The following is a 27,766-nucleotide window of genomic DNA, read 5'->3' on the forward strand; positions in this document are numbered from 1 at the left end:
TACCGTTCTAATAACGTAATTTATTAGCATTATAATGTAGTCAACAGTATTTGTTCTAAAATATTGTGAAGCCAAAGTCCTAAAACGCAGAACCTACACAAGATTAAATGCAATCCAATTTAAAAATGAAGTCACTCGTGTGTATACAGACGGATATCCTGGAGCATCACATGGATGATTTCCAAATGACACTATGCCAACAAGGTAGAACTTTTTGTCTGAACCAACCATCATTAACGGACCTCCAGAATCACCCTATAAGAAACAATAATAATCCTGTTTTTGACAAACAACATAGCGTTTCATTTGAGAGCGTTAATTAATTCAAAGATGAAAGTTAACAAAATTGGCAAAAGTGCGTCATTTGTGTAAAACGCCTGCTACACTAACGTTTGTATTGCTTTGTAAGATCATTTGCCGTTTCTACAAACGTAGATATAACTTGATGTAAACAAGTATAAGCCAAAAAAGTAAAATGTCAAGTTATAATTTGATCGCTTAAATGTTTGAAGTTCAGTAACATTGTGCTTTTATAATCGATAAAGAATACATTTTTATTCAAGTGTGTTCACGTAGTTTATTTCTCAATTTGAACGTCAGTCATCTGCTCATGTTAATGGAATTCTTGTAATATTGTTAATTGGCAGAGCAAGATTGATAAACATATAGGAATTGTTTAATTATGGGGAAAGTGTTACATTGCTACATGTTTGACAAAACAGTGTTATGTCTTCGTAATATCACAGAAGTTTAATTCAAGCCATTCAACAGTTCACCGTCATCTGCAACAGCTTAAAAATGTGTCAAAACTTGAAAAATGGGTAACCCATGATTTGACAGAAGCCAACCTTAGATCACGAGTAGACATTTGTACTTCTCTGTTCTCTCGTGAACGTAACTCAGCTTTGTTGGACAGGTTAGTGACTGTAGATGAAAAGTGAATACATTCTAAAATGTTAAGCGCCGCAGACAATGGCTCGATGCAGGTAAACTGGCTAAACCATAGCCCAAAATGGACGTCCACCCTAGAAAAGTCTTGTTAAGTGTTTGATGGGATATTGTAGGTGTGATCCACTTTGAGGTGCTGCCACTCAATGTAACGATTACATCAGACTTCTATTGTCAACAGTTAAAGCGCTTGAATGTTGTACTGAAAGAAAAGAGGCCTACTTTGATCAATCGTAAAGGTGTTGTGTTACACTAGAATAATGCACGGCCTCATACAGCAAGGATAACATCTGCAAAGATTGAAGAGCTAGACTGGTAAAACCTTTACATCCTCCTTATTCTCCAGACCTTCACCATCTGATTATCATCTATTCCGAAGTTTGCAGAACTATCTTGATGGAAGAGAGCTTGAAACACATGAAGATGTCAAAATTGCCCTCTCTATATTCTTTTCCTTCAAACCCCAAGAATTTTATAGAAGTGGCATTCAGAAAACATGGATCGTTAGCAGGAAGTACTTAATGATAATGGGACATACATTATTGATTAAATAACATTAAAAGCGTTTAAAATCCTTTCTCTTTTTCTGAACCCAAAATTGGACATTATTTAAGGGATGACCTGATAATTAATGAGAAAGATTGTTAAATTAGTTTATCTAAGGACTACTATAATATATTACTATAGAAGTTTAGACTGATTTAACAATGTAATGTTTCAATATTCTTCATCCTGTCTTCGTTCTGTGTGGACATCTTGGGTTTTCAACCTACTCTATTCCTTAACAGCAATAAAACCAAACCAGAAACACGGTGATTGAAAATATAGTACATCAAGGATTTGGTTACCTCAAAAATTTTATTTCAGTGTATCATTGTACCGTCAGTGGTCGAAATTATTCTTCGTACATATTTCAAACATGTTTTATTATTGTTTAAAAGCAAACAACAGTGGACTGGCTGCTGTATCCACATACAATAATTGAACCCCCCATTTTATCACCAAAGCCACATCGGGATATCTGTGGTGTCCACCGAGGGGAATCGAACCCCTACTTTTAGCGACGTAAACCTGTAGACTTTCCGCTGTCCCAGCGAGATACCCGTAAATGTAATGCTGCCACACTGGCGAACAATAATTGTTTGATTAAAGGTTGGGTTGGTTGGTTGGTTATTGTCGAGCAAAGCCACATTAAACTATCTGCTGTGTCTATCACGCGGAATTGAACTTAGGATTTTAGCGTTGTAGTTCTGCAAACTTACAATTATGTCATCAGGGGTAAATATTAGAAAGAGAGGCATAGATTTCAAAATATGTCAACAAATAGGGTCAACTTTTTTTTATTAAGAAAACTGAATAGTTCGTTATGTTAATTCGAAAGCTCACGAAATTACTGAGTTATAAAATAACAAAACAAAGACTGTTAATTCCAATGTTCGTTGAAAAGACGAAAACTATTAAGTTTAAAAAATAATCGAACATATAACATCATTAAAATATATTTCAAACCTGCCTCACTTTAAACCCGTATTATTCGACAAAACTTATATTATTAGAGATATTCAATAATTTATCTTTTTATCAATCAATAAGTTATTGACAAAAGAAATTCCTAAATATATAATTGTCACAAAACTCACCACACAGGCATTTTTGTCACCGTCTCCATATCCAGCACACATGTTCGTTTTAGTAATATAAGTTTCATTATCATTATAAGCTTCAACACAATGTTTTTGCTTCCAAATAGGCAATTTAACCTGTCGTAAAACCTCACTTTGTGAATCAGAATCTGTATCATGATAGATAAAAATCGAATTTGTATGTAAGACAATTCCTTCGTTTCCACTACTAAACTTATTTGACAGAACATATAACAGTTATAATTTATATATCAGCATATACATATACTCATTCCTTAAACTTCAAACATTCAAAATAAGCAACTGATGCTTTCTTCTTAATTTCTTAATCTTAAGACATTCTATAAGACATAATATCTACACTAGTCAGCTATCCTGTACAAATGAAAACTTATACATTTCCAAAGTGTATATATGAAGAGAGGATTGAACTTCGCTTCATCACCAGAAATAACATATTTACATACTTGACTTTTTTTTTGCAATTATTTAAGGACGCCACAAATTTCGAAGACTTTGTGTAAAATATTCTAACCTATAAATTATTATTGGCCTTAAGAGAGTTGGATGATGTTTTAGAATTTCTTTCTACGTAATTGAAAAAGTATTAGAGGTTCTCTTGAATACCCAAACTATTTGTCATCTATGTTGTCTAATACACTAAAAATCACTGATAAATATATACCATTAATGTTTCAGAGGTTAAGAAAATACCGTCTTTGAAGAGATGAAAGAAGAATCCAACATCATACAATAATGAAGCTCTTGCTAATATGTGTGATATTGGAAAAAACGTTTTTATTACACGATGTGCAAACCCCAACTTTGCGAAATTTTTATCCTATGTACATGTAGATTTGTAATAGAGTTCACGATTTTTCCGTTTTCCTCATGGAGAACTTTATTTTTCTCCATTCGAATGTGTATAGAAAAAAATTAGGCAGCTGAATTTGCTACGATTAGTGGTGCAAAACGAAAGTGAAGAAATCACACACATACTCGACGTTTACAAAGTTATAAAATGATGAATAGCGTCAGAAACAGTCCGTATCAATAGTTCTTTAAGTATCTACCGAGTATTCAAGCGACAAACTGTTATTTGTAGCCATAAATTGAGAAGAACTTGAAAAATTGTTATTGGAGCGGTGTTTTTTGTTTACAAAACAACAGTGCTCTGACAGGTTATTAAAATAAATTTGAAACTTCGTTGCATGGAAAAGCTGAAAAAGCCATAACAGGTTTAATAACCAATCATGCTTCCAGTATCCACTGCTTTAGGATAGTTAATTTTGCAATAAAATTACAATTTCGTGGCGGTTGGTTCCATTTCTTGATTAAGTAGCCAAATTTCATGAAAGGTAGCCTTTGTCTTAATTATTAATTCTATAGAAATGGCAATTTCATATATATATATATTTGCTTCTTTTTTACAACGCAAAGTATAACTTGAGTTTGTTACTGGGTTGATTCACGTCACCAGTGTTGATACTTGAAGTTACAAAAAAATACACTACTCTAATAAAATATTTAAAAATCTACCCGCTATTGTTCTGCCCCACCCAGCGGTGAAAGCATCCCTTCTAGTCAAATCTTCATTTCTTAACGTTGTATACGGCAAGCAAATGGGATGAATTGTGTCCGTGAATGTAACCATACCATCTAGTTTCAAAATGGCAATATCATTGGCAAATAGCTTGGGGTTATACGAATGATGATATCTTATTGATTTAACCGCAAAATCAATTGGTGTAGCACCATCATCATCCCTCAGAAGGTTGTGATCACCCAGTCGAACCATAAAAGTATTTTCGTACCTGAGTAAAAAGTAAAATAAAAATATTGATATGGTACTTTCATATGTCTCAGTCATGTATTTAAATCTTCAAACAAAGTTTAATATTTACTTAAATAATTTAGAAACGGACTTCAAACACTTAACTAAAAAGACTAGTATAGTAAATGAACTTATTACATGTACCTCTATTTTGCAATCGATAATATATTCAATTATTCTACCCTCTTTAAAGTGTTTCGTGACTTGAATTTCTGTTATTAATATTCACTTTTATTTACTGTTTTCGTCTTTTGCACATTTCGAAAGCGTTTTTTGGACACCATCCTGAAATTAAACAAAACAACAACATTCTTTGTTATGTTCTTCACCTTCGTACACTGAATGATGTGCAAAAAAGCAGTTTTGCTTGTACTCTCAACAAGTGTAGGCTTAAAGTATCACTTATTAGTTAATGTATCGATATTTGTTATTTCAGTGATGCCTTTAAAACATATTTCGTTATTATTAATTGACAGACCCACATGCAAATTAACATAACCACAAGTAAGGATGTAAAGCATTCACTAGAAAAATAATCAGCGTAATTATACATTCAGATATTTTGATGGTATTTATCCTAATGGTACATAATCATGTTGTACGTTAACGACTCATTTTAATCCATAGTATTCAGTACATAGTTACTTAGTTTCCGATACTTAAGTAATGTAGATGAGCTGTTTGTTATCTGAGAAGATATGTCAAGAGGATAAAGTCTGTTTTTAGACCCTCTGATATATATCTGAAAAAGTATCTTTTATGTAAGAAAAGGAATTTTTCATCTGAAATCGATAGAATCATCAGTGAGCACTACAACTCATATTTCATTATAGATTATGTATTGTATATTATGAACACATGAGAACTAACTTGCACAAGATCTGGGTGGAATACAATCTAAGACATGATACAGATGTGTACTTTCTTCCAAATCTACCTGAAGATGACGACTTTATTTGCTTTACTTTGGATGTTTACCAGCTTGAATGAGTAGGATCTTATGTTTTTGAAAGTGAGCTGTGTGACATTTGAACAGCAAGGAATATAATAATCTGTTAAATGCACAAATTCAGTTAAGACATGAATAAAATATAGGGCATTTTTTTATCTAGAGTATTTTGCCAATGATAAGCCAGCAAATTCAGTACGTCACTGTTAACTGTTAATACTATGCTGGTATGAGAGTTATAAGCTGTTGTGCTCAGATAGCATTTGTCATATGGTATCTCGGACATTCCTGTCATGACGAAAATTACATAAAACACAACAACAACATAGCATCCATCCTGCAGTAAAAGTTATATATGTCACCAGATCTGATAATTAGGGCTGTGTAAATTGATGTGGCATGTATGTATAACTCTGTTTAAACTATTAACAGTGTCGAACTTTTAATTATGACAAGATAAACGCAAGATTACGACATCGTATATTGTAGTTACTTTTTATTGGACGTTTCGAACGAATTCAGTTCAAATAGTTGTAATTGTAATCTCTTTATCTGACTTATACTGTTAAGATCTTAACACTTATTTAGCACAACACGAGCTATTACCTACTCGAATCGTTGTTAATGGCATGCTTTCAAAAGCCTAGACTCGCAGTCACCATCACCGAACATCCTTACCCTCTGAGCCGTAATGGTGTTATAATAAAAACTGTCAATTCCACTATTTGATTGAATAAAAGAGTAGTACAAGATATGGCGATTGGTGGTGTTTTTTACTGCTAAACTGTGGACGGCTAGCATAGCTCACTTTCAGGTAGTTTTGCGCGAAACTACTCGAGGGCTATCTGCGCTAGCCGTCCCTAATTTAGCAGTGTAAGACTAGAGGGGAGGCAGCTAGTCATCATCACCCACCGCCAACTCTTGGGCTACTCTTTTACCAATGAATTTAGGGATTTACCGTCACATTATAACGCCCCCACGGCTGAAAAGAGAGCATGTTTGGTGCGACGGGGATACGAATCCGCGACCCTCAGATTACGAGTCGCACGCCTTAACCCACGTAGCCATGCTGGGCGAAAAAGAAACTACCTATGTATCCAGTTGAAGAACATTCCTGAAAGAAAGACTTATTCATAGTTCTTAGCCTGAATGGAAATTATGTTACTGTGTTAATTATATCATATTTTATAGTTAACGTGAACGCTCCTTCTGTTTTGTAATGGAAAAACTGGACTTATAAAAGTAATAAGTTACTTTTAACTTTCTAATCAGAGATTTCAAACAATAAAACATGCAATGAAGTTTTATATGTATTCAGTGAAATATGTTGTAGTATAAAAATTCAGGAAAAATTAAACATTAAACAATATATATCACAATATACTGACGGTTCTCCTTTGTAATTTGTTACACAGTGGCAAGCTGTTATCACGTGCTTTCTGGTGACTAATGAACCACCACAACGTTGCTTTTCGTCTCTATACAGGGCAGCCTTGAAAATATCAGAAACAAAAAACACCACATAAATAAATTAGTGTATCATTGACTATTTATTTCTAATAGCAATTTTATCTAAAGTGATTTATTTGTTTTAGCTTGTTAAAATATTTTTAAATTATACTATAAACTGTCGTTACAGAAACAAAATGGAATACATTTTAACCAACAACAATAAATAATTTCATTATAGCGTTATTTAACTGGTAATAATTATAGCAACTAAGTAACGAGTATGAATCAAAAACAAGTACACAACAAAAAACAGATAATTTGGGGACTATCGAACGATCTATTTATACACAATTCAGGATCGAAGATTTATAACTTATATTTATAATTTCACAGTATATAATATAAATGTTATACGTATTTAATAAACTCAAATTTTCGTAGTCCCAGTTTAATGTAGTAAATAGTTGTTGTTGTTTATTATTAAGCACAAAAATATACAATGGACTATTTACAGTCATGTGAAAAAGTTAGGACACTTTTTGTATGCATTTTTGTAGAATTACATATACAGAAGATCTTGAAAAGTATTTTCTTCAGTTTTAATTATTTAGTTATATTCTTATAATATTTCAGTATTGTTGAAATTGAGATTAAATATCTATATATCCAAAAATGTTACAAAAATACACAGGCTTTCATAAGGTGTCCTAACGTTTTCACATGACTGTATGCTCTGCCCATCACGGGTATCGAAACCCGGTTTCTAGCATTGTAAGTCCTTGAACATACCGCTCTGGAACGTTGAGGTCGCTGAGTAACTTCTTTATATTATGTACAGGAAGCGCTTTTCACAGCCTCTTCTTTCTCCATAGTCTTACAATCTAACTTTTTGACAAGTTACTGTTAATATTTATCCGCAGATAACATAACATAATATTTAGAGACATGGAACCTGTTGGTCCATCTCGGCTCTCTCATCCCCTAAGCGAAAATAAAACTATTAAAAAAATAAAGCCAACCCTTACCATTCATGTATCAATAAAACGTTTTCTTTTAACTCACTCAAATTTACTGCCTCTAGAACAGGGGTGTGCAACATTTTTCGTCGGTGGGCCATATAACCAACTTCATCAATCAAGCGGGGCCACTTAAAAAACAAGCTTATTCGTGTACATGCACAATAAATTAAAAAAAATTCTCAAAATGCAAGCAATAATATTTTATATTTTTGCATGAGTGATCATTTTAGTGCGACACTTGAAATTTAGAGTCCTTGCAGAGCTTGTCAATATCAGCTTTGACAGAAGTGGTTGCCACTCTTAACTGACTGGTCAAATGTTCATCAGTCAGCTGACTTCTACATTTGGTTTTGATGAGCTTCATTTTGGAGAAAAATTGGTCACAGCAGTAGGTGCTACCAAAAAGGGAGGCAATTCTTTGTGCATGACGGGACAAATTGGGAAACTTTTCACGTACACAGAGTTTGTAAAAGTCTAGCAAACTGTTTTCAGAGAATTTCCTTTTAGTGTCCATGTCAGCATGCAGTTCAATGAGTTTCATTTGGCAATCATCAGGACTGTCTTCCACTGCCAAATCAAAAGGTTGAGCGAACAATTTCAATCTAATTTCAGTTTGTCTGAAATCTGGAAATCTGTTTGCAAACTCATCACGCAGCTTTTGTACACTGGTTCCATATTTGGTGCAATCCAGATTAGGAAATTCCAGTTTCCTGGTTGCAAGACATGTAAAATGGGTCAATATGGCTCTTCTCAACTGAACCTGGAAAAGTTCCAATTTCTTCTCAAAAGCACAAATATGCTCAAACAACTTATTCACAAGTTGACTTTTCCCTTGTAGTTTTAAGTTTAAATCAGACAGATGCTGTGTAATGTCTGTGGGGAATGCTAAGTCATTCAGCCAGTTCTCATTGCTCAAGAAGTCCACATTCTGACGTTTGCTCTCCATGAAGAACTTAATCTCCTCTCGCAGATTCCAGAATCTCTTCAAAGTAGCAGCTCTACTAAGCCAACGTACAGCAGAGAAGTACAAAATATCTGAATACTCACTGTCCAGCTCATCTAAAAAAGTTTTAAATTGTCGATGATTTAATCCTCGTGTTCGAATATAATTTACGCATTGGACGACATTTTTCATGACTTCTGCAAAATCCAGAACTTTGGTGCACAAGCTCTCTTGGTGAATAATGCAATGGCTTACAACTACGTCTTGTGCTCCAATTGCAGTTAGAAATTTCTTGGTGAATCCATTTGTCCTACCTGTCATGGAAGGAGCACCATCTGTTGTAACACCACATAATTTATAAGGATTCAGTTCAAACTTTTCTACAACCTTAAGCACTTGTTCACAAATATCCTGTCCTGTGGTTGTGGAGGAAAGGCTTGCCATGTCTAAAACTCTTCGAAAACATCAAAGCCTGCAGTAACAGCTCTGATGAAAATGACAAGTTGGGATGTGTCATTGATATCAGTGCTTTCATCCAAAGCCAGACTGAAAGCTTCACACGAATTCAATCTCTCTTTCAAAGTTTCTTTGATGTCCTCTGAAAGATCTTTTGTCCTGCGTGAGACAGTAAAGCGGGAAAGGCTAGTTTGCTCCACCAAATAATTTTTCTCTGGACATGCATATTCTGTGAATATTGTTAAACAATTTTAATAAATTCTCCATCACTGAAAGGCTTTCCCTTTTCTGCCATACATTCACAAAGCTTAAAACTCAGTTTTGTCACCAGTTCTGAATTTTTCTTGAAAGTGGTAAAACACCTTGTTGCTTTTCAATGGATGTTTTAAATGTTCAATTTTGTCCTTTCGTGCCTGACCAACAATTTCATCAAACTGGGAGGAGTGCTTAGTTGCGTAATGTCGCTTAATATTGTACTCTTTCATGACTGCAATTGTAGTTTGACAGACGAGGCAGACAACACCTTGATTATGTGGGACAACAAGATATTTTGTGCACCATTCACTGTTGAATAACCTTCCCTCATCATCAATTTTCGTTTCTTAACTGCTGACATTTTACTAGCCCTGAAATCAAAACAAAAATTATTCTCACGAAAATAGCAAAGTAGAAAAAACATAGAATTTATTTACACATGGAACCTCTTATGGACAGAAACACATGTTTCTAAATTGGCATCCCGATCATAGCCTTCCGGTACTTAAATTAATTGAGAATAGCAAAATACAGTGTGACATCGCCTATTCGCAGTTCGCCATTCGCGGCCCCGCATATTCGCGGGTTATGCGCGAACTGCGTTTTTGTAGGTCACAGAGACTGAAAGGGCTTTTCGAGGAGATTTCTGTTGTATTTACTCAATCAAGCCGTTTTATCAATTGTCGTCTTCACCAAACAAGATTGGACTGCTATTGGCTGACTGCCTCAGCTTCCCCAACAACGCAAACGGCAAAGCACAGCCCGGTAACGCACGGTACAATTTAGTGAAATACATAACAGTATGCAATATTGCTACATTATTACTGCATCAATGAGTATAAGTATCATTAGTGTTTGGGAAGCATTTCATATAGTATATAATCGCATACATATACGTTTTAAAACTGCATCCAATATTCGCGGTTTTTCGCTATTCGCGGGAGGGTAAAGAACGTAACCCCCGCGAATAACGAGGTCACACTGTACATAGAATCAGATGCATCTGAAAGCAAAAATTTTAATAAATTCAGTAAAGTCACAACAATATGCTAAATAATAATCAATTTACCTTCAATCTCTTGTCGTAACTGTAAAAGGTAATAAAATTTTCACCAATAATGAATGACGGACAGCAGAGGTTAGGGAAAATTGTCGCCAGCGGGCGAAAGCGAGGTTCAGGACATGACGTTGAGTCGTAGACAATAGTGCTAGTGCACGTCACCTATTCATGCCCTAAGGAGGCCGACCAATCAAATTCGGCCTGCTCCTCTCTAGCAAAGATAATTTTAGAAGTTTGTTGAGTCGAAGCCTGGGAATCCCGTAGGATCGATGCTTTTAAAAATATTCCATTTGCGTTGGATTACAGATCAGGCCACATGGTTAGATTACATCAACTAGGGCCACACTAAATGGCTTGGCGGGCCGGGTTGTGGCCCGCGGGCCGCCTGTTGCACACCCCTGCTCTAGAACATCCGAATGTAACCCATTCCATAGGCCAACTACCTAACTTAAAAAATAATATAGTTTTATTTGAAGACGGCTTCTACCTTGCCTGTATCTCTACTTGTGTCCCCTAGTTCTATAGTTCTCACCGTTAAGTATGAAAAATGTTGATGCAACAACTTTAGAAATCCTTTTACAATTTTAAACACTTCAATCAAATTCTCTCTAGCTCTTCTTTTTTCAAAATAAAACAACTTTAAAGATCTTAATCTCTCCTCATGTGACAACCCCTCCATCCCAGGTAACATTTTGCTAATCATCCTCTGAACACTTTCCAACAATTCAATATATTTCCAAAGAAAGCCAAGTCTGAAGACAATATTCCAAATATGACATAATATTTGACCTATACAACTAAATTGTAATCTCTTTGAATTTTATTCAGTATTTATCTAGATACATCCTAAAATCCAATTTGCCACACCACTAGCAACAACACACTACTTAGATGACTCAAGAGACTGATCAACTATTGTACCAGTATCCTTTACTTTCATGACGTTCTAAGGTTATTTACATCCAAATTAAATTTATAATTCAAATTATGATAACCAGCGTACAATATATTGTATTTATGATAATAAAAATTCATCAGACATTTATTTGCCCAACTCACTAAATGATCTCAATCCTTTTGTAAAGCAATACCCAAGATATTGATATTATCAGCAAATTTAAGTAATTTATTGACTATTTCTTTATCTATGTAATTGATGTAAACCAAAAAGAGCAAAGGCCGTAAGAATGAGCCGTGAGGTACACCATTTACAACACTGACCCAGTTTGACTGAACTTTATTTATAACAACCCTCTGTTTGTTATCCATCCAGACATTCTTCTATCCAATTAGTTAACTTATCCACCACAAAGAGATACTGCACATTTTGGTACTGAGGGCATGATATAAGAGAAGATGTCAAACCCACTATTCATTCAAACAAGAGTAGCCAAAGAGTTGGTAGTTGATACTGTTTACTAGCTGCCTTTCTGTAGCCTACCACTTCAAAATTCTGAATAACTAAGCGCATGTGCTGATAACTCTTGTGTAGCTTCTTAAACAAATATATTTCTTTTAGTCTTTTTTATGGTGTAGAAACATATCTTCAAGGCTTCAGTGGTATAACTTCAATGACTCCTTCTTCATAGCTTCACAAATGGAATTTTGTCCTCTGTTTTAATACTAATGAAAACTTTCATCGTACTTCCAGTGTCCAATCTTATCTATAACAAACCCCATTGAGACCAACATATATATTTCAATAACACTATATTTTCATAAAGTCAAATTTTTTTATAAAAAATCCCATCTCTTCAGTTCACAGTATTTATTATAACTTATTACTTTATCATTGTATTTTAACTTTCGATGACAGTACTTAGCGTAGTGTATCATTCGGAGTCAATGTAATATAAAAACTATTTAAAGTACGTATATCAGTAAATTACGTCACAAAACTTTTTCGTTGGTTTCACTTCAAATGTGTTAGTAATTCGGATTTAACGTCGTGATGATAATGTTAGCAAGTGGCCTATGAAATATTTTGTCTTTAACTAACTTTATAAATTGTTATAGTTCATGTTTCGGTGGGTCTGTGACTAGCATAGCTCCAACAGGATAAGAATTAGAAACTTGAAATTTTGCATCCATACCACATAGGCACTGAGTGTGAGCACCTTCATATTACTTATCTTATCCACCAGCATGCTTTCATGCACTTCTGTCTCTTTTTATTGAGGTAAAAAAACACATAGAAAAAGTAGTTCTTTATATGACAACTTCTTTGTTTGTTGTCAATTCAGGGTAATCTACGTTAGCCGTCCCTAATATAGCAGTGCAAAACTAGATGGAAGGCAGATAGTCATCACCACCCACTGCCAACTCTTCGGCTACTTTTTTACCAATGAATAGTGGGATTAACCGTCACAATACAATGTCCCCACGGCTGAAAAGGTGAGCATATTTGGTGTGACGGGGATTCGAACCTGTGACCCTCGATTACGAGTCGAGTGCCTTAACCACCTGGCCATGCCAGGCCAATAACATAAGAGAAGTCGTGTACTTTTACTAGTACAAAGATATAACAATCAAGTCATTGGACTCAGCAACTGTGAATTTTTCGGCAATAAGACTGTTTAAATGGGAAATAGGAAACAGGTATCTTCCTACAAGATATTGATTAAATAAACTTCTATATATTATATTTGTACCTTTCATAAACTAAATATGGTGATCATCTTATAGTGGAAAGCTTTGTAAGTGAAATTTATTAAAAACGAACAAGCAAACTGCATTATACCTTCCTTTTGTAACATAAACATGAACTTAATCTGATACAAACGAGTTACTAATGGTGGAATTTAGTTGTAAAACGGTTGTAAATTGCAAAAGTAATAAATGGTATAAAATACCATAAATGATGGTGAACCCACAGAAGAAAGTTATATGTACTATTAACTAGCTTAATGGAATATATACTAATTATTCCTAGATATTTGCATTTTTTATGTTATTATTTGTCCTTTGTGGCTTCATACGTTGGAAGGTAAATTGTATTAAAGTTTTTAATTGTTGGTGGTCATAAAAATGAAATAATTGTTCGTAAGCAGTTTCTTGTTTCTAAAGAACTTTTACTGTTTATGAACACAATCACATGGATTGAGTGTCTTTTTATTATTTCTAAATATTCGCTTCGCTTCTTCTTTGTGGGTATTTGGATATGTTGAATTTTTAAATACCCAGGAGGATCAGGTGCACAAGACCTCTTTTTCCATCCCTAGCTTTCATGTCGGCTACTATTATGTTGTAGTTATAGTGCTTTTAGACCAGAGTATCCCACAGTACTCCGGCCCTTTTCATGGCAATGTCCATATATTGTCTTGATTTGCCATTTATTTTCCCTTTTATCTCTTTATTATTTTGTTCCCTCCTTTTTATTTTTTCACTTTTATTCTTATATTTTTTAATTTTTCCCCTTTTTTCCATATATATGTATCGTAATAAATAAAATAATAATGATAAAAATATAAAAAATAGTAATATAAAAGAAATATTATATTAGTTTTAAGCGTCTAGTGCATGGCAGCCAGCTTGATTCCTATTTCCTAAATATATATTTATAGGAGAGAGGTACTTAGAACTATATTCATGTACGTAGTATCTGTCGAGATCACACGATAAATATTTTTTCTAAATATTCTTTGATTGTTTGTTTGTTTTTGAAATTCGCGCAAAGTTACATGAGGTCTTAATCATCCCTAATTTAGCAGTGTAAGACTAGAGGGAAGACAGCTAGTCATCACCACCCACTGCCAACACTTCAGCTACTCTTCTACCAACGAATAGTGGGATTGGTTGCACATTATAACGCCCCCACAGCTGAAAGGGTGAGCAAGTTTGATGTGAGGGAATTCGAACCCGTGACTTGCATATTAGGAATCGAGAGCCTTATCCACCTGGCCATGTGGGCCAAATAGTCCGCAAAGACGTTGCATTTTACAATTATTGAGTTACAGATTTGTAAAACAGACTTATAAAAATTTGGTTTAATTAATAAAAAAGATATTTAAAACGTTTACTAAATGAAACCTTTTTTGCGTTTAAAATTTATTAAAGAAGATGTTTGAGAAGTTAGTTCTCTGAGATATTATAATTATACAATGTCCAACGAAAAGAAAGGTTTTAAATATAATTTACACTTACATATCTCTATAAGTTCATTAATTAAAGTTCATAATAAACCCTAGGAATAAAAACTTACGACGCTAAAAATTGGGTTTCGATACTAGTGGTGGGTACGGCAAAAATAACTCATCACGTAGCTTTGTGCTTAATAACAGTCAAATAATTTGCAATTCACCGACTTACAATCCAAGGCCAAGCTCCGACGGAAGACACGTGACCACCAATTATTCTTGGCATTATAGCTTTTGACAATCCACATCTTACTGTAAAGAAAAAAGTCAGTAAAATAGAACGTGCCAGAAGTTTTACTTTATTTCTCAACTCATTAGTTTATGTCATATGGTACTTGATTTTATTGCCAACCTACATTAAATATATTTTATTATATTATACTTTGTATGATATTATAGTGACTAGAATCTAGAATATAGTCTTATTGAAACATTGTCTTAACTTATATATGCAAAAACGGCTCGTTTGGGTTGAGAAAATATTTTACGTAGAAGGTCGAAACGTTGTTCGCTCTTCTGCGTAAAATATTTTATCAACCCAAACGAGCCGTTTTTACATATATATTTCTCTACAAGTGGGTTTTCTCGACATCACTGATTGTCTTCACTTGCTAACAAGAAATCGAATTATCTACTCTACCCTATTATTCACATTCGAATTAATTTCGTTAGGTTTTCTTTCAAATACATTTAAAAAAGTGAATGTATTTTCATTTCTTTTCATCTTGTTGGAATAAACTTTCTAAGTAGAACGAAACCAGAGTCAAAATATTTTTCTTACAGCAAATGAATGAATGCATGAACATAATAATAAAAGGCTGAAAAAATAACATTCATGTGTTGTTTCAAGAATTGGTTACAGAAACTTTTATTTTCGGATTGTGTTGTTTTTTTTCATAAGTTGTTATTGGTAGGATTCGATCTAAAAAGGTCGTGGTAGCCAAAGAAAAACTTTTCCATGTCACTTGTGCCTTAATATTGTTAATTTTTTCTTTCTTGATTTGATTATGGTCTCTGACACCTTAAAATGTACAATTTATCACTTTAAATTTTAGTCGGACAGTTCATTCGTCATGTAGTAGTGACCAATGAATTAACTTACTCGTTTCTGTTATTACGCATGTGTGTTATATTGAACTGTTGTGACAAGATATCACTTTCAGATTGGCTCAATCAAAATGTTGAAAAGTTATCCACAATACCTTTTTGAGGCGCCAAGAGTTTTGGCCATCTTTTAGTTCAACTTGTGAAAGCAAAATCATGAATTAATTTAATGATCTACAGTTCCCGACAAAACTATTTTGGAAGATTTTTTTTCAGAATCATAATCTAAATTTGATTCAAAAATGCTAGTACATTTCTTATATTTTCTCTTACATGAATTTTAATTTAAAATCTTTTAAAATCTTATATTTACTCACACTATTAACGCTTATATCCTTCTGTTTTCTTTGTTGTTTCTACAGTTTTTCTTTTTTAACTTACGTTATCCAAATAAATAATTTTATTTTTTGCAGGAAACAAGCGTAATCGCCCTTATAATTTCTAATATTAAAAAAAAAATAGGGTGACTTACATATGTTTTGTAATACTAGTTTATTCCCGCCTTTTATGATTCCCCATAACATTTCAGTGTTTACCTGTATCACTGATCTCGTTGATGTATCGAAAATATTCCTGAATGACATTTGTACTAAAGCAAACACTTTTAGTAAAAATCTATTTATCATATTTACTGCTTATGAACCCGATATAAAATTACACTTGAGTGATTTTATTTTTCTATTTTTATACTCAGGATGAAATTCATGTTAAATTCGTTTCATAACTGGGTTAACTTTACAAAGAGGTATAAAACTCAATATAAATACTACTAATAATTCTTTACCAAAACAAATAAAAATTCAGAGCCATCCAATTTCAGAGAATAAAACCTATTATCACAATTGCATCGTTTCTACTGGTTTCATTACTTTTCTAATTTGTGTTAAAGTAAGATTTAGAACAGTATTTCTCAACTCTTTCTTCCAATGGATCCCTTCACGATTCGAAGAAATTTCGCAATCACCCACACTCGTGTAAATCTACCTGATAAATCTGACTTTATAGTGCACAAAACCAACACTGACATAAATCTATAAGGTGATCAGATTTTCAAATAATAAAAAAATTACTTTCAGTTGATCAAAGTTATTGTTGTTGACTGTTTTTTTTTTTGTAACTGTGATACTGAAATTCGACTTTTACCGTTGCTTATGAATTCTAAGCTATCCCCTGACCACACAGTGACAACCGTAGGTTTATATAGCACATTTGTGAGCTTTAAGAAACGTTTTGTTGTTTTAATCTGTAAGTGTATGAAACAGAAGTTGCAGAAAATAACCTTTACCATAACTGTGTCACTCTAAACAGCACACTATAGTTTATATTTCATTAGCCAATGATGCTGATAAATAATATCTCGCTTACCTTTTGGTGGTTGAACAGTTTGTGATGTAGAAGTTGGTTCTTCTGTTACATGTTCTGTTGTTGTTACTTCGTCTGATGTCGGACAGCAAACCTTTGGGGAGATACCCTCTTGGCCACAAATTGCTTGTTTCAACTCAAAGTAATTGTTATGCAGCAGCAGTTTTCGACATTTTAGTACATTTATACAAATACCATTAGGAATATGGTTCGTAGAGCATGGTTCTTCAGTACTTGAGGCTATATGGAATGACAAGGAAAATCTATAGCAAAATGTATATCAAATTTTTATTATAAACTACTGCTTTAAAACAGTGGGTTGAAAATAACCTTGAAACATATCAAGTAAGCATTAAAAAATACGCGAAAGCAACCGCATGCTGGTGAAACAACAACTTCAGATTTTTAAATGCAACGCTTAAACGACTTGTTAAAGTAGATTACAATATATTTAAATTTTACAACAAGCCAGTTATTTTTATGATAACTTTATTACATGAAAACAATGGTAATTTGAGTAAATTATACCACTTCCTGTCTATAAAAGTGAAAATATATTTTAACATAGTAGTAAATAGATACATATCATCTGTTGACATATTCCTTAATTCACAAAGCGATAAAATGTAATTATGCTTCCTTTATACGTAATTAAGACACCAGTTCAGTAATGTGTAAAATACGTTACCGATATTCTTTTCATATGTAAAATTGTAAGTGTAAATGGTTGGTCAAGTATATTACCACAACTGTTTCCGTAATACACGTGATTACCAACAAGCATATACAATAAACAAATAATAATAGTGCAAAGATTCACAATATTGAAAATGTTAGAAGATTTATTTAACAACTTACTCATAACTGCTTGTATTATTTAGAATATATGTTTTAAGATTAAAATAGGTAATAAGTAACCTGTGGAATTAACAGTTTCTTAGAAAGGATATGGTAGTTTGAAATTTGGTCGTTAAATGTCATTGTTATCAATACGATTCACAATCTTAAATTTTGTTGTAGGTCATCTTCTATCTCTACCTATGGCCAGATGGTTACGGCGCATGATTCGAAATTCGAGGGTCGGAAGTTTAAGTTCCCCTCATACCAAACATACTTGCCTTTTCAGCCGTGGGGACATTATAATTTACGGTCAATCCCACTATTCGTTCGTTAACGAATAGCCTAAGAGTTGGTGGCGGATGATGATGACTAGCTGACTTCCCTTTAGTCTTACACTGCTAAATTATGGACGGCTAGCGCAGATAACCCTCGTATAGCTTTGCGCGAAATTGAAAAAAACAAACAAATAATCTTTTTACCGATACGTTTAACATCGCTTTTTCAGAATTGACTAAAATTATTCGCATATTTTATTGCTCTTTTAAAAAACCAGGGGTTCGATTTCCTTTGGTGGACTTAGCAGATAGCTTGATGTGGCTTTACTATGAGGAAACACACACACACACTCTTTTAAAACGCTATGTTAATATGTTCACCTTAGTGAAAAACGCACTCTGGTGTTTTTCTTGTTAAACTTATAAAATAACATGGAAAAATATTCAAGACATTGAGTACATAAAATAAGTTATTTAAGTAAAAATATTTATAAGTTGATTTATCTGTAATATGTTTCTATTATTTGTTTTTGTATTTTATGTTATTTAGTGAAGAAGATAAAAAGTCCAGTCCACTTAATGATAACGATACCGTTTTATTTAGTCTACAAGTAGGCTTATCGCTAATAGACGTAATTCCACATTAAATGCTACTACAAGAATTGCAATCACTAAGGTATCTCATGTCTATATTTTTCCCAAAATTGAACTAAAGATCAAAAAACAACTCGATAACTCAATACTCAGTCATCATTTATGACGCTCATAAATAAATAATAATAAATTTATCTTAATTCACGTTTCACACAACTCAGGTAGTTTTATAACATTTTAAAATAATTTAAATCATTAGCCAAGCTTACCAAAACGACAAAACTCTAACTGAGATATCACATATAAAAAGATAATACCATCACCAAGGATTGTAAAATCTCTCGAATAATCCTTTCACATAAGAAACAATGAATCATTAACCTTAAAACAATAATAACAATAAAGTGTTGAAAATTGATCGCATATGTACTCGTAAATATGAACATCACAATCATTAATTAAATATGACATACAAATAAATCTCGTTAATAAAGTAATATATTTTTCTTGTACTCACTTATTGTCCCTAAGCTGTTCAGTCACCAAGTAGTTTTAGTAGCTTTAATTTTCTCTCATTTATGGTACGAATATAGAATGGCCTAATGTCCTTTATCATTATTTGACACATTTTTGCGTCATTTCTGAAAAACACTTCGTAGCTATGATTACCAGATCAGATCGAACACTAATAACTACAGAATCACTGCCAGTAAATGCTGCAAGGCTTTCTATCAGTAAATCCATGGTTTCAGCAACTTTGTTTTTAATAATTGTTTTAGTCTCTCACTTCGGGGCAGCTGAATTCTTTTCATCATCATGCTGTCGTCTCGTTAGTTCATCAACGATGATTAGATCATCACAGTGTCAGATATAGTATCTATATTTACCACATTTATAGCAGTTTCCTTTTTCTTACTACTTTTTGGGAGCAACGTTTATTTTTAGAATACTTCTATATGCAGTTTCTGCCAATAAAACCTTTCAAGTTGCAGTTAAAACATCTTTCGATCAGTAGCTTATTTCTGTTCTCAGTAGACAGCTCTGTAATTAGTGCCTTTTGTCTTCTTAAACAGTAAATGAAATACCATATATCCTTGGTTTAATTTCTCAAGTCTCAGTAAATAGTTGTTTAATAAATACTTCGAGTTTTTCGAAATTTCAGTTAATAGGAGCTGACGTTCTCACAACAGTTTATCTTGAAAGTCTATAAGTCCAAGATTATGCTGTTAGTCGTTTATCTGTAACTTTAACTATTCAAGTTCATTCGATAACTGAACAGATTTTTTTAAGTGTACATCTCTATGCTTCAGTATAATTGACATAATTTCACCTATTATGACATTTATGAATTATTCACATGCTAATGAACATATTATTTTACGTTGTAACATTTCTATAAAATAATTCGGTAAGCCCTTCTACATTTTCAGACCTAAGGTCTCGTCCTCTCTTCTTACCCTGCCCAGAAAATACATTTTACAAAATTCTTTATCATGTAACACTCCAAATCTATTTGATAACACGGGCACTGATGACTAGTAGTTATTATGGCTCTCTGTTAAAAGGCCATTTAATCTTAAAGTTAGTCCTTTTAAATTTGCAGCAAGATAAGTGGCTTGTTGATGACTGACTACGTTAGTTCAAAAAAGGTTATTCTTAATTGCGTCTGGTATGCTTTCCAGGGTAGTTTTCCATGATAATCTGTTGTTGTTGTTTTTAATTTAGCTGTATAGTTTATCTGTTTTTAATTTCACGCAAAGCTAGTCGAGGGATATCTGCAATAACTGTTTCTAATTTAGTAGTGATAGACTACAGAAGCAAGACATCTCGGTAATACCATCAACCCGCCAATTCTTGGAATACTCTTTTACCAACGAATAGTAAGTTTGTAACGCCACCACAACTGAAAGGTGACAGGAATTTGAAACCAAAACCCGAAGATTGTAAGTCGAGCACCTTTTGGGAGTGTTGTTAAACTCGTCCAATATAATCGGTAACTTACTGATGAAATGATATAGTTTGAATATTCCACTGGGGTGGCAGAGCAGAATTATTAATAACAGGTGTTAATCAAACAGATTCTCTTATTCCATGTTTGTAGACATTCCACCCAAGACATAAGTTTAGCTAATTAAGTACACATCCCCTGCATACATTGACAGTGACTATTCAAAACCGGAACTAAAAGAATATATCAACGTTGTTTTCGTTCAACGAAAATTTTGAGAGCATTTCTTTCTAAGTTACTAAATTATAACCATTTGGACCATCAACTAATTCTGAAGAATAACGGTTTAATTTGTTTTTAAATGTCTATTTACTTAAGCTAAGAAAATCTATTTTATGACCAGCATCGAAATTTCTTAAGACACTAAAAGGCTTCAGTTATTGAATTAATTGTAGACACAACCAAATATTTTTTTAAACTATATACTTTAATACCAGTATGCCAAAAATATGTTACCTACCCTTGAGACGAAACGCTGAGCATAACACATTCTACAAATACAAAAATTCTGTTTGTTCGTTACCCAGTTACTCCTAGGTCCATAGGCTAACCCCATCCACATTATATGGATTGAAGAAAATGGAGTATTATTGAGATTCATACTCCCTCGATACACGTTATTGCTGTTATTGAGCGTTTATTATCTTTGACGCAATTTAACGTTATCTAAGTTTATCAATGGCGCCACTTTGTTACTGCAAAACAAAATAAACTATTAAATGTTCTATAAAATATTATATAAAAGATTTGGAGGAGGGTAGGTAAATGTCTTATATGTGTCAGAGAGTGCACTAGCACTCTCTATGGAGAAACGCAATGAAAACGTGTCCCCCACTTTTACAATATTGCATAAACTCAGCTGAAATTTTACGCCAACAACCACCATAAAGCTAATATGAAAAGTCGTTATTTTGTTATACTCACTTCCTGCTTTGACCCGTGACCTTTCACAGCGTTTCACGTGAGTATTGAAAGTGGGTTACATGAATAGCCCTTACCTTCAGTTCTTTGGTCACTACCTCTTCGTACAAAGCCTCTCTAACCATTGCATAATGTATACCATGTCTTAAATACATACAAACTGTGTTCTTAAAACTTACACAAAGCTTTGGGTGAGGTAATAATGAATGGTGTAATATGTTATGTTATAAACAAGTTGCGTGAATTATTTGATTTTTATGTTGTTTATTACACTATCCGCCCCCTTTCTTTTTAACCTCATAACCCAAACAAAGGGCGGGTATTTCAGCTTGTATTTAATAATATGGCCATTCTTCATAGTAAGAAATATTGAACAGAGTTTTCATGTAAAATTTAAAGATTATTACTTGAGCATGGATTGAAGTTTAATACTTTTTTAGCAAATGTATATTTAAAGTAGAAATTTTATAACTTATTCTTCATCATAATACAATGTACTTTTTTCTCACGTTTAGCTATATTTTCCTAGCGGTACGATAACAAATGATATAGCTTATTGTCAGTTCTAAGTGTCGTTATTCGACTATTTTAGTTAGAAAGTAATATGAAAAATGTTGATTACAAACTTCATAATTTTAGAAATTAAAATTCACTTGCCTTTATGATTTTTTCTGGTAAGTCTTTTGCTAAAGACCAAGGTCAGTAATATTGTGAAGAAAAGCAAACGGTATATACCTTTTCTTGTATATGCTTTGCTCACACTCATCTGGAATGATTAAAATACTGATATATATGTGTAATTTAAAATAAATACGAAAGAGAAACATTTATTGTGCTGCAGAATATAGATAAATATACTTAAGTATTATTTAGATGTACATTATATTGTCTAGTTTATTTAGAAGTATATTATCTAGTTTATTTAGAAGTACATTATATTATCTAGTATTATTTAGAAGTACATTATATTATCTAGTATTATTTAGAAGTACATTATATTATCTAGTATTATTTAGAAGTATATATTATCTAGTCACCATTGTATTCATTGTATTATGATGATTATTATCTTCAGAAGAAAACGTTCAGTCATTGAAAGTTAGCTATGTTCTATAGAACATGAAATTATTTTCAGATTGTCATAGCACACGGTTCACAACCTGTAAGTTGTGGGATCGAATTCTGTCTGCGAACATGCTCACCTTCTCACTCATAGCAGGCATTATAAGATAATGGTCAATCCAATTATTTCTTGTTAAAAAGTTTCTTTGGTTTTGTTTATTTCATATTAAAAACAAAGCGACACGATGACCTATCTATTCTCTGTCCACCACGGGTATCGAAACCTGGTTTCTAGTGTTGTAAGTACAAAAACATACAGCTACGTCACTGGGGCGCACGCAAAGCTATACCAGGGCTATCTGCGCTAATAGTTCCTAATTTAACATCGAAAGACTAGAAGCAACAAAAGAAGTCATCATTACCTACCTCCAAATTTTGGGTTACTCTTTTACCAATGAAAAGTGTGATTGACCATCACGTAATATCATCCCCACGTCTGAAAGGACGAGCATTTTTGGTAGTACGAGGACTTGAACCTGCGATCCTCATATTACGAGTCAAGAGCCCTAATTACATTTCCATGCTAAGGTATTTGATAATTATTTGGTTTTAGCTTAAAGCTATCTCGCTGAAACAAACTTCCAGACACACACACACAGAGTTTAACAGTAAATCCGCAGAATTATAACGGTAAAAATCGGGTTTCGATGCCAAATAACCCTTTGTGTAACTTTGTAATTAATTTAACACAAATGAACAAAACCAGAAAAATGTATATGAAAAAAAAAATTTTTTTCAGAAATAGAACGTGTTTAATTATTTAAATTAGACATGAAAATCTTTTGTTTAAATACATTGCAAAATAAACATCAACCCAGTTTTGTTTTTCCAAAATAGGAAGTTCTATTCACTACAGAAATCATTACAAATCTGTAAAGTTGAAACATGCCCCCGCTAGTACAGCGGTATGTTTCTGGATTTACAATGCTAAAATCAGGGGTTCGATTCCCCTCGGTGGGCTGAGCAGATAGCCCTTTGTGGCTTTGCTCTACGAAAAAAAAATATAAACTTGACGCTAACTAATCAATTACATAAGACATACGTAACAGATATATTTCTAATGCTGTGGGAAAACGCGTACAAATCTCCATATAGTGTAGAAATAACAGGTTTTATACATACTTTTCCATATACTTCCTTGTAAACGAAAAACTTCATTAACAGAATAAATCCGTAACTATAAAATATACTTACGTTTCTGGTAGAATGAGAATTCTTTGTGAAAACACCAATTGAAAGCTACAAACACGGGCTATCATTCTTATTTTATATAGATGCTAACACTTCCCTGTGTTTCGGTTTCACAATCCTCTTTTTGATGCTTTTTGCAAACGCTTCATTCTCTCAAAACAGGTATTTCATCTGTTGATACAAATAAACGTAAAGTTCTTTCTGAGAATCTACTGAAAATGGGTTTTTACGTCGACGTCGTGACATTCAAATAAATATATAATATAAACAAAGAATGATACTGATTTCATGATAGTGATTTAAAAACAAAACTAATACCTCGCCTTTATCTGTTTTGTTTGTTTTTTTTTGCCTTTTCATTGGCCAACTGACTATCTGGTATTTACAAAAAAAATTTCGAAGAAAAAATATATTTTATGGTGTTAAATCGAAACCATAATTTTAGCGTCTAAGTCCAGAGATTTCCCGTTGATCCACTAAAGGACAAAATGGAGGAAAAACGTTTATACATTATTTATCATTTTCCACCTTCTGGTAGTATTTTAGTAGTGAATACGGTTTGAAGCATTATTTTCAATAACTATAATTTTAGATGTAGAATTTCTATGAAGTGTCTGCTTGTTTTTGGATTTTGCGCAGAGCTACATGATGGCTATCTGCACCTGCCGTCCCTAGTCATCACCGCCCACCGTCAACTGTTTGACTATTCTTTTACCAAGTAATAGTGGGGTTGATCGTACATTATAACGTCCACACGGCTGAAAGTGCGAGCATGTTTGGTGCGAGAGGATTAAAAACCGCAATCTTCAGATTACCAATCGAGCGTCCTAACCACCGGACCAGGGAAATGTCATTTGGCTTAGAACTTAATGGAATAATAGGCTAGATCAAGTAAGTACAGACCTGAGGTTTTTCATTATGTGTTATTAAAACATGTTAAATACTATAAATGTATTATACTGGACGTTAATCGCCATTTACAAAAACATTGTTACAGATGTTACGTATTATAATTTATGTTGGACGAGTCTCCGAGTTATTACGTTACGTATGTTAACGTATTGCGATTTCAAATAACAAAAAATTTGACTTTGAATTTAAAAGTTAATTTATTGTCGATATGTATCAACTAACATTAGCAATAAGATTTAGGTTCGTTCCATGAATTGCCGATCATATGTAAATCTTTAAATGTATCAAATCTACAGATATATATATACATATATAGGAAGGAACTAATGACAATATATTAATATAGTTCTCACTTCACTTACAATCAGATCAGTAAAATCAAGGTTTAAGGATACAAAGCTGTCATTGCCGAACTTCAAATGTTTTCGCCAGCTTTCAAAGGTTTACGCTAAGAACCAGAAGTGGGAGCAATGGTCGGTAAAAAACAAATAAGCTTCGTTCTAAACAGTAACAACATAATACAAGCTGAAATACCATTCCTTTTATACGAACGTACAAAGAAAGCAAATGTTGGATTTAAGTGCTGTGATGAATAATGCAAACAAGCCTAATTTTCACACAGTTTATTTATAACATAAAACATTACTACCATTTTCATTATTACATTAACATACACTTAGCAATTCAATATGTACATATCTATAAAGCTTTAGAAACTCAATATGTATATACTTCAAACACGATATGTATTGTGGAATTATTAGAGTGACTTTATAGGAGGAGGTAGTGGCCAATGTACTGGCGGTAGGAGTCTTTTTGTTACCAGTTTTCAACATCCACCAATTAATGTCCTTTCATAAGTTTCACGTTATCATTTTATTAACCACAAAAGTGTTTTGTGGGATTAAATTGTAAGTCATAGATCAAAGTACGATGTGGGAACGCTCAAGAGACGGTTCTCCATGTTAGTGTTATTGTTACTGTTGTAGTATCAAATTCATCTGAGTTTGTGCATTATTGTAATAGTGGCGACCAATGTTTTTATTGTATTCTTCCACAGAATGTACGAGTGCATTCTCTGAGACATATGAGGCGTTTGCGTGTCCTCCTCTCACACATTGTGCATGTTGTTATATAGGAAAAATAATAGTTTTCTTTGTTTTTGATGTGATGACATGGTACCATCTGTGAATGTAGCTAACGTTACCTTACGTTAGAGATAATAAATGTTCAATAACAAGAATTATGAGAATGGAAGGGTTGTAAAGTCCTATTAATATGAAGTCCTTATTCCAAACTATCATCCCACAAAGTTTTTTTTTTAATTTCGCTTAAACCTACACCAAGGCTATCTCCGCTAGCCGTCCCTAATTTAGCAGTGTAAGACAGCTAGTCAACACCACCCACCGCCAAATCTTGGGCTACTCTTTCACCAACGAATAGCGGGATTGACCGTCACATTATAACGCCCCTACAGCTGAAAGGGCGAGCATGTTTGGTGTAACAGGGATTCGAACCCGCGACCCTCAGATTACGAGTCGAACGCCTTAACCCACCTGGCCATGCCGGTCCAGGGTACATGCTACAGCGTGGGAATATAAAATGTATTTTAGGTTTTATTATCTTATGTGTTTTGCTTTGGCTTAAAACTTTATGGTTCTGATATAATTCATCAGAGATTGGGATCTGCTGTTTTTAAAGCAGTCCTTCCTCATGATTTTGTTTACTTATGTAACATCATTTGAATGTAACTATTTAATTACTAAAGAAAGAATTGTATATAACTCACTTAAAGATACACTTAATCCAATTGTCTGAATAAAATAATAAATAACGCAAACGTTAATATAGATACACAAAAACATTTTTATTGAGGTCAACATATGACCACTAAAACACTGCCTTTGAATGGTTCGACGTTGCAGCGTTAACTTCAGGACTGAGCAGTAAGATATAACTGCGTATCATTTATACTTTTGTTGTTGTTAAATAGATCATATGATCTATGTACAGGTTTACAATTCTCACGTGAACATTTTAAGGAAAGTTACCCCACACTTTTGCATGAATATTCGCCGGACTTTTATTTCTATTTAACACTACATTACCTTTTTATATATATATTTAATTAGTTCCAATGATTCTCAGATATTATTAGCTATAATATTTTTTGGTCGAACTAACATTACAGTATTTTCCCACAATATAGCATGTTGTGTTTCACGTACATGTTCTGCTACAGGTGAATTTTTAATTTTTTTATTTCTTACATATCCCTTATGCTTTATGATTGTTTTTACACTGTCTTTTACCATTAGGTTTAGGCCCAGCATGGCCAAGCGTGTTAAGGCGTGCGACTCGTAATCGAAGGGTCGCGGGTTCGCATCCCCGTCGCGCCGAACTTGCTCGCCCTTTCAGCCGTGGGTGCGTTATAATGTGACGGTCAATCCCACTATTCGTTTGTAAAAGAGTAGCCCAAGAGTTGGCGGTGGGTGGTGATGACTAGCTGCCTTCCATCTAGTCTTACACTGCTAAATTAGGGACGTCTAGCACAGATAGCCCTCGAGTAGCTTTGTGCAAAATTCAAAACACAAACAAACCTTTATGCTCTATTAAACATTAATATAAATAATGTTTAGTCTGGACAATATAAATATTTCTACACTCGCATTTAACTTTATAGATTCCTGTTTGTTTTGTTGTTGTTTTATACATTAATTGTATGCTATCTTTTGTATTACC

At 33.4% G+C, this 27,766-nt stretch overlaps 1 protein-coding gene across 1 annotated transcript; it reads right to left on the reverse strand.

Annotated features, from left to right (window-relative positions):
- LOC143236066 (proclotting enzyme-like) lies at positions 1-24,270 on the reverse strand. Its single transcript, XM_076474324.1, has 8 exons — positions 24,116-24,270; positions 22,457-22,565; positions 17,165-17,401; positions 14,868-14,947; positions 6,763-6,866; positions 4,131-4,405; positions 2,589-2,740; positions 1-255 (listed from the first exon to the last, which is right to left on the reverse strand). The coding sequence occupies exons 2-8, from the start codon at positions 22,563-22,565 to the stop codon at positions 94-96; spliced, it is 1,119 nt and encodes a 372-aa protein (XP_076330439.1). The 5' UTR covers positions 24,116-24,270; the 3' UTR covers positions 1-93.
- Between the last annotated feature and the right edge of the window lie 3,496 nt (positions 24,271-27,766).

This window comes from Tachypleus tridentatus, chromosome 13 (assembly GCF_004210375.1).
Source record: "Tachypleus tridentatus isolate NWPU-2018 chromosome 13, ASM421037v1, whole genome shotgun sequence".
In the NCBI taxonomy this organism is placed as follows: domain Eukaryota; kingdom Metazoa; phylum Arthropoda; class Merostomata; order Xiphosura; family Limulidae; genus Tachypleus; species Tachypleus tridentatus.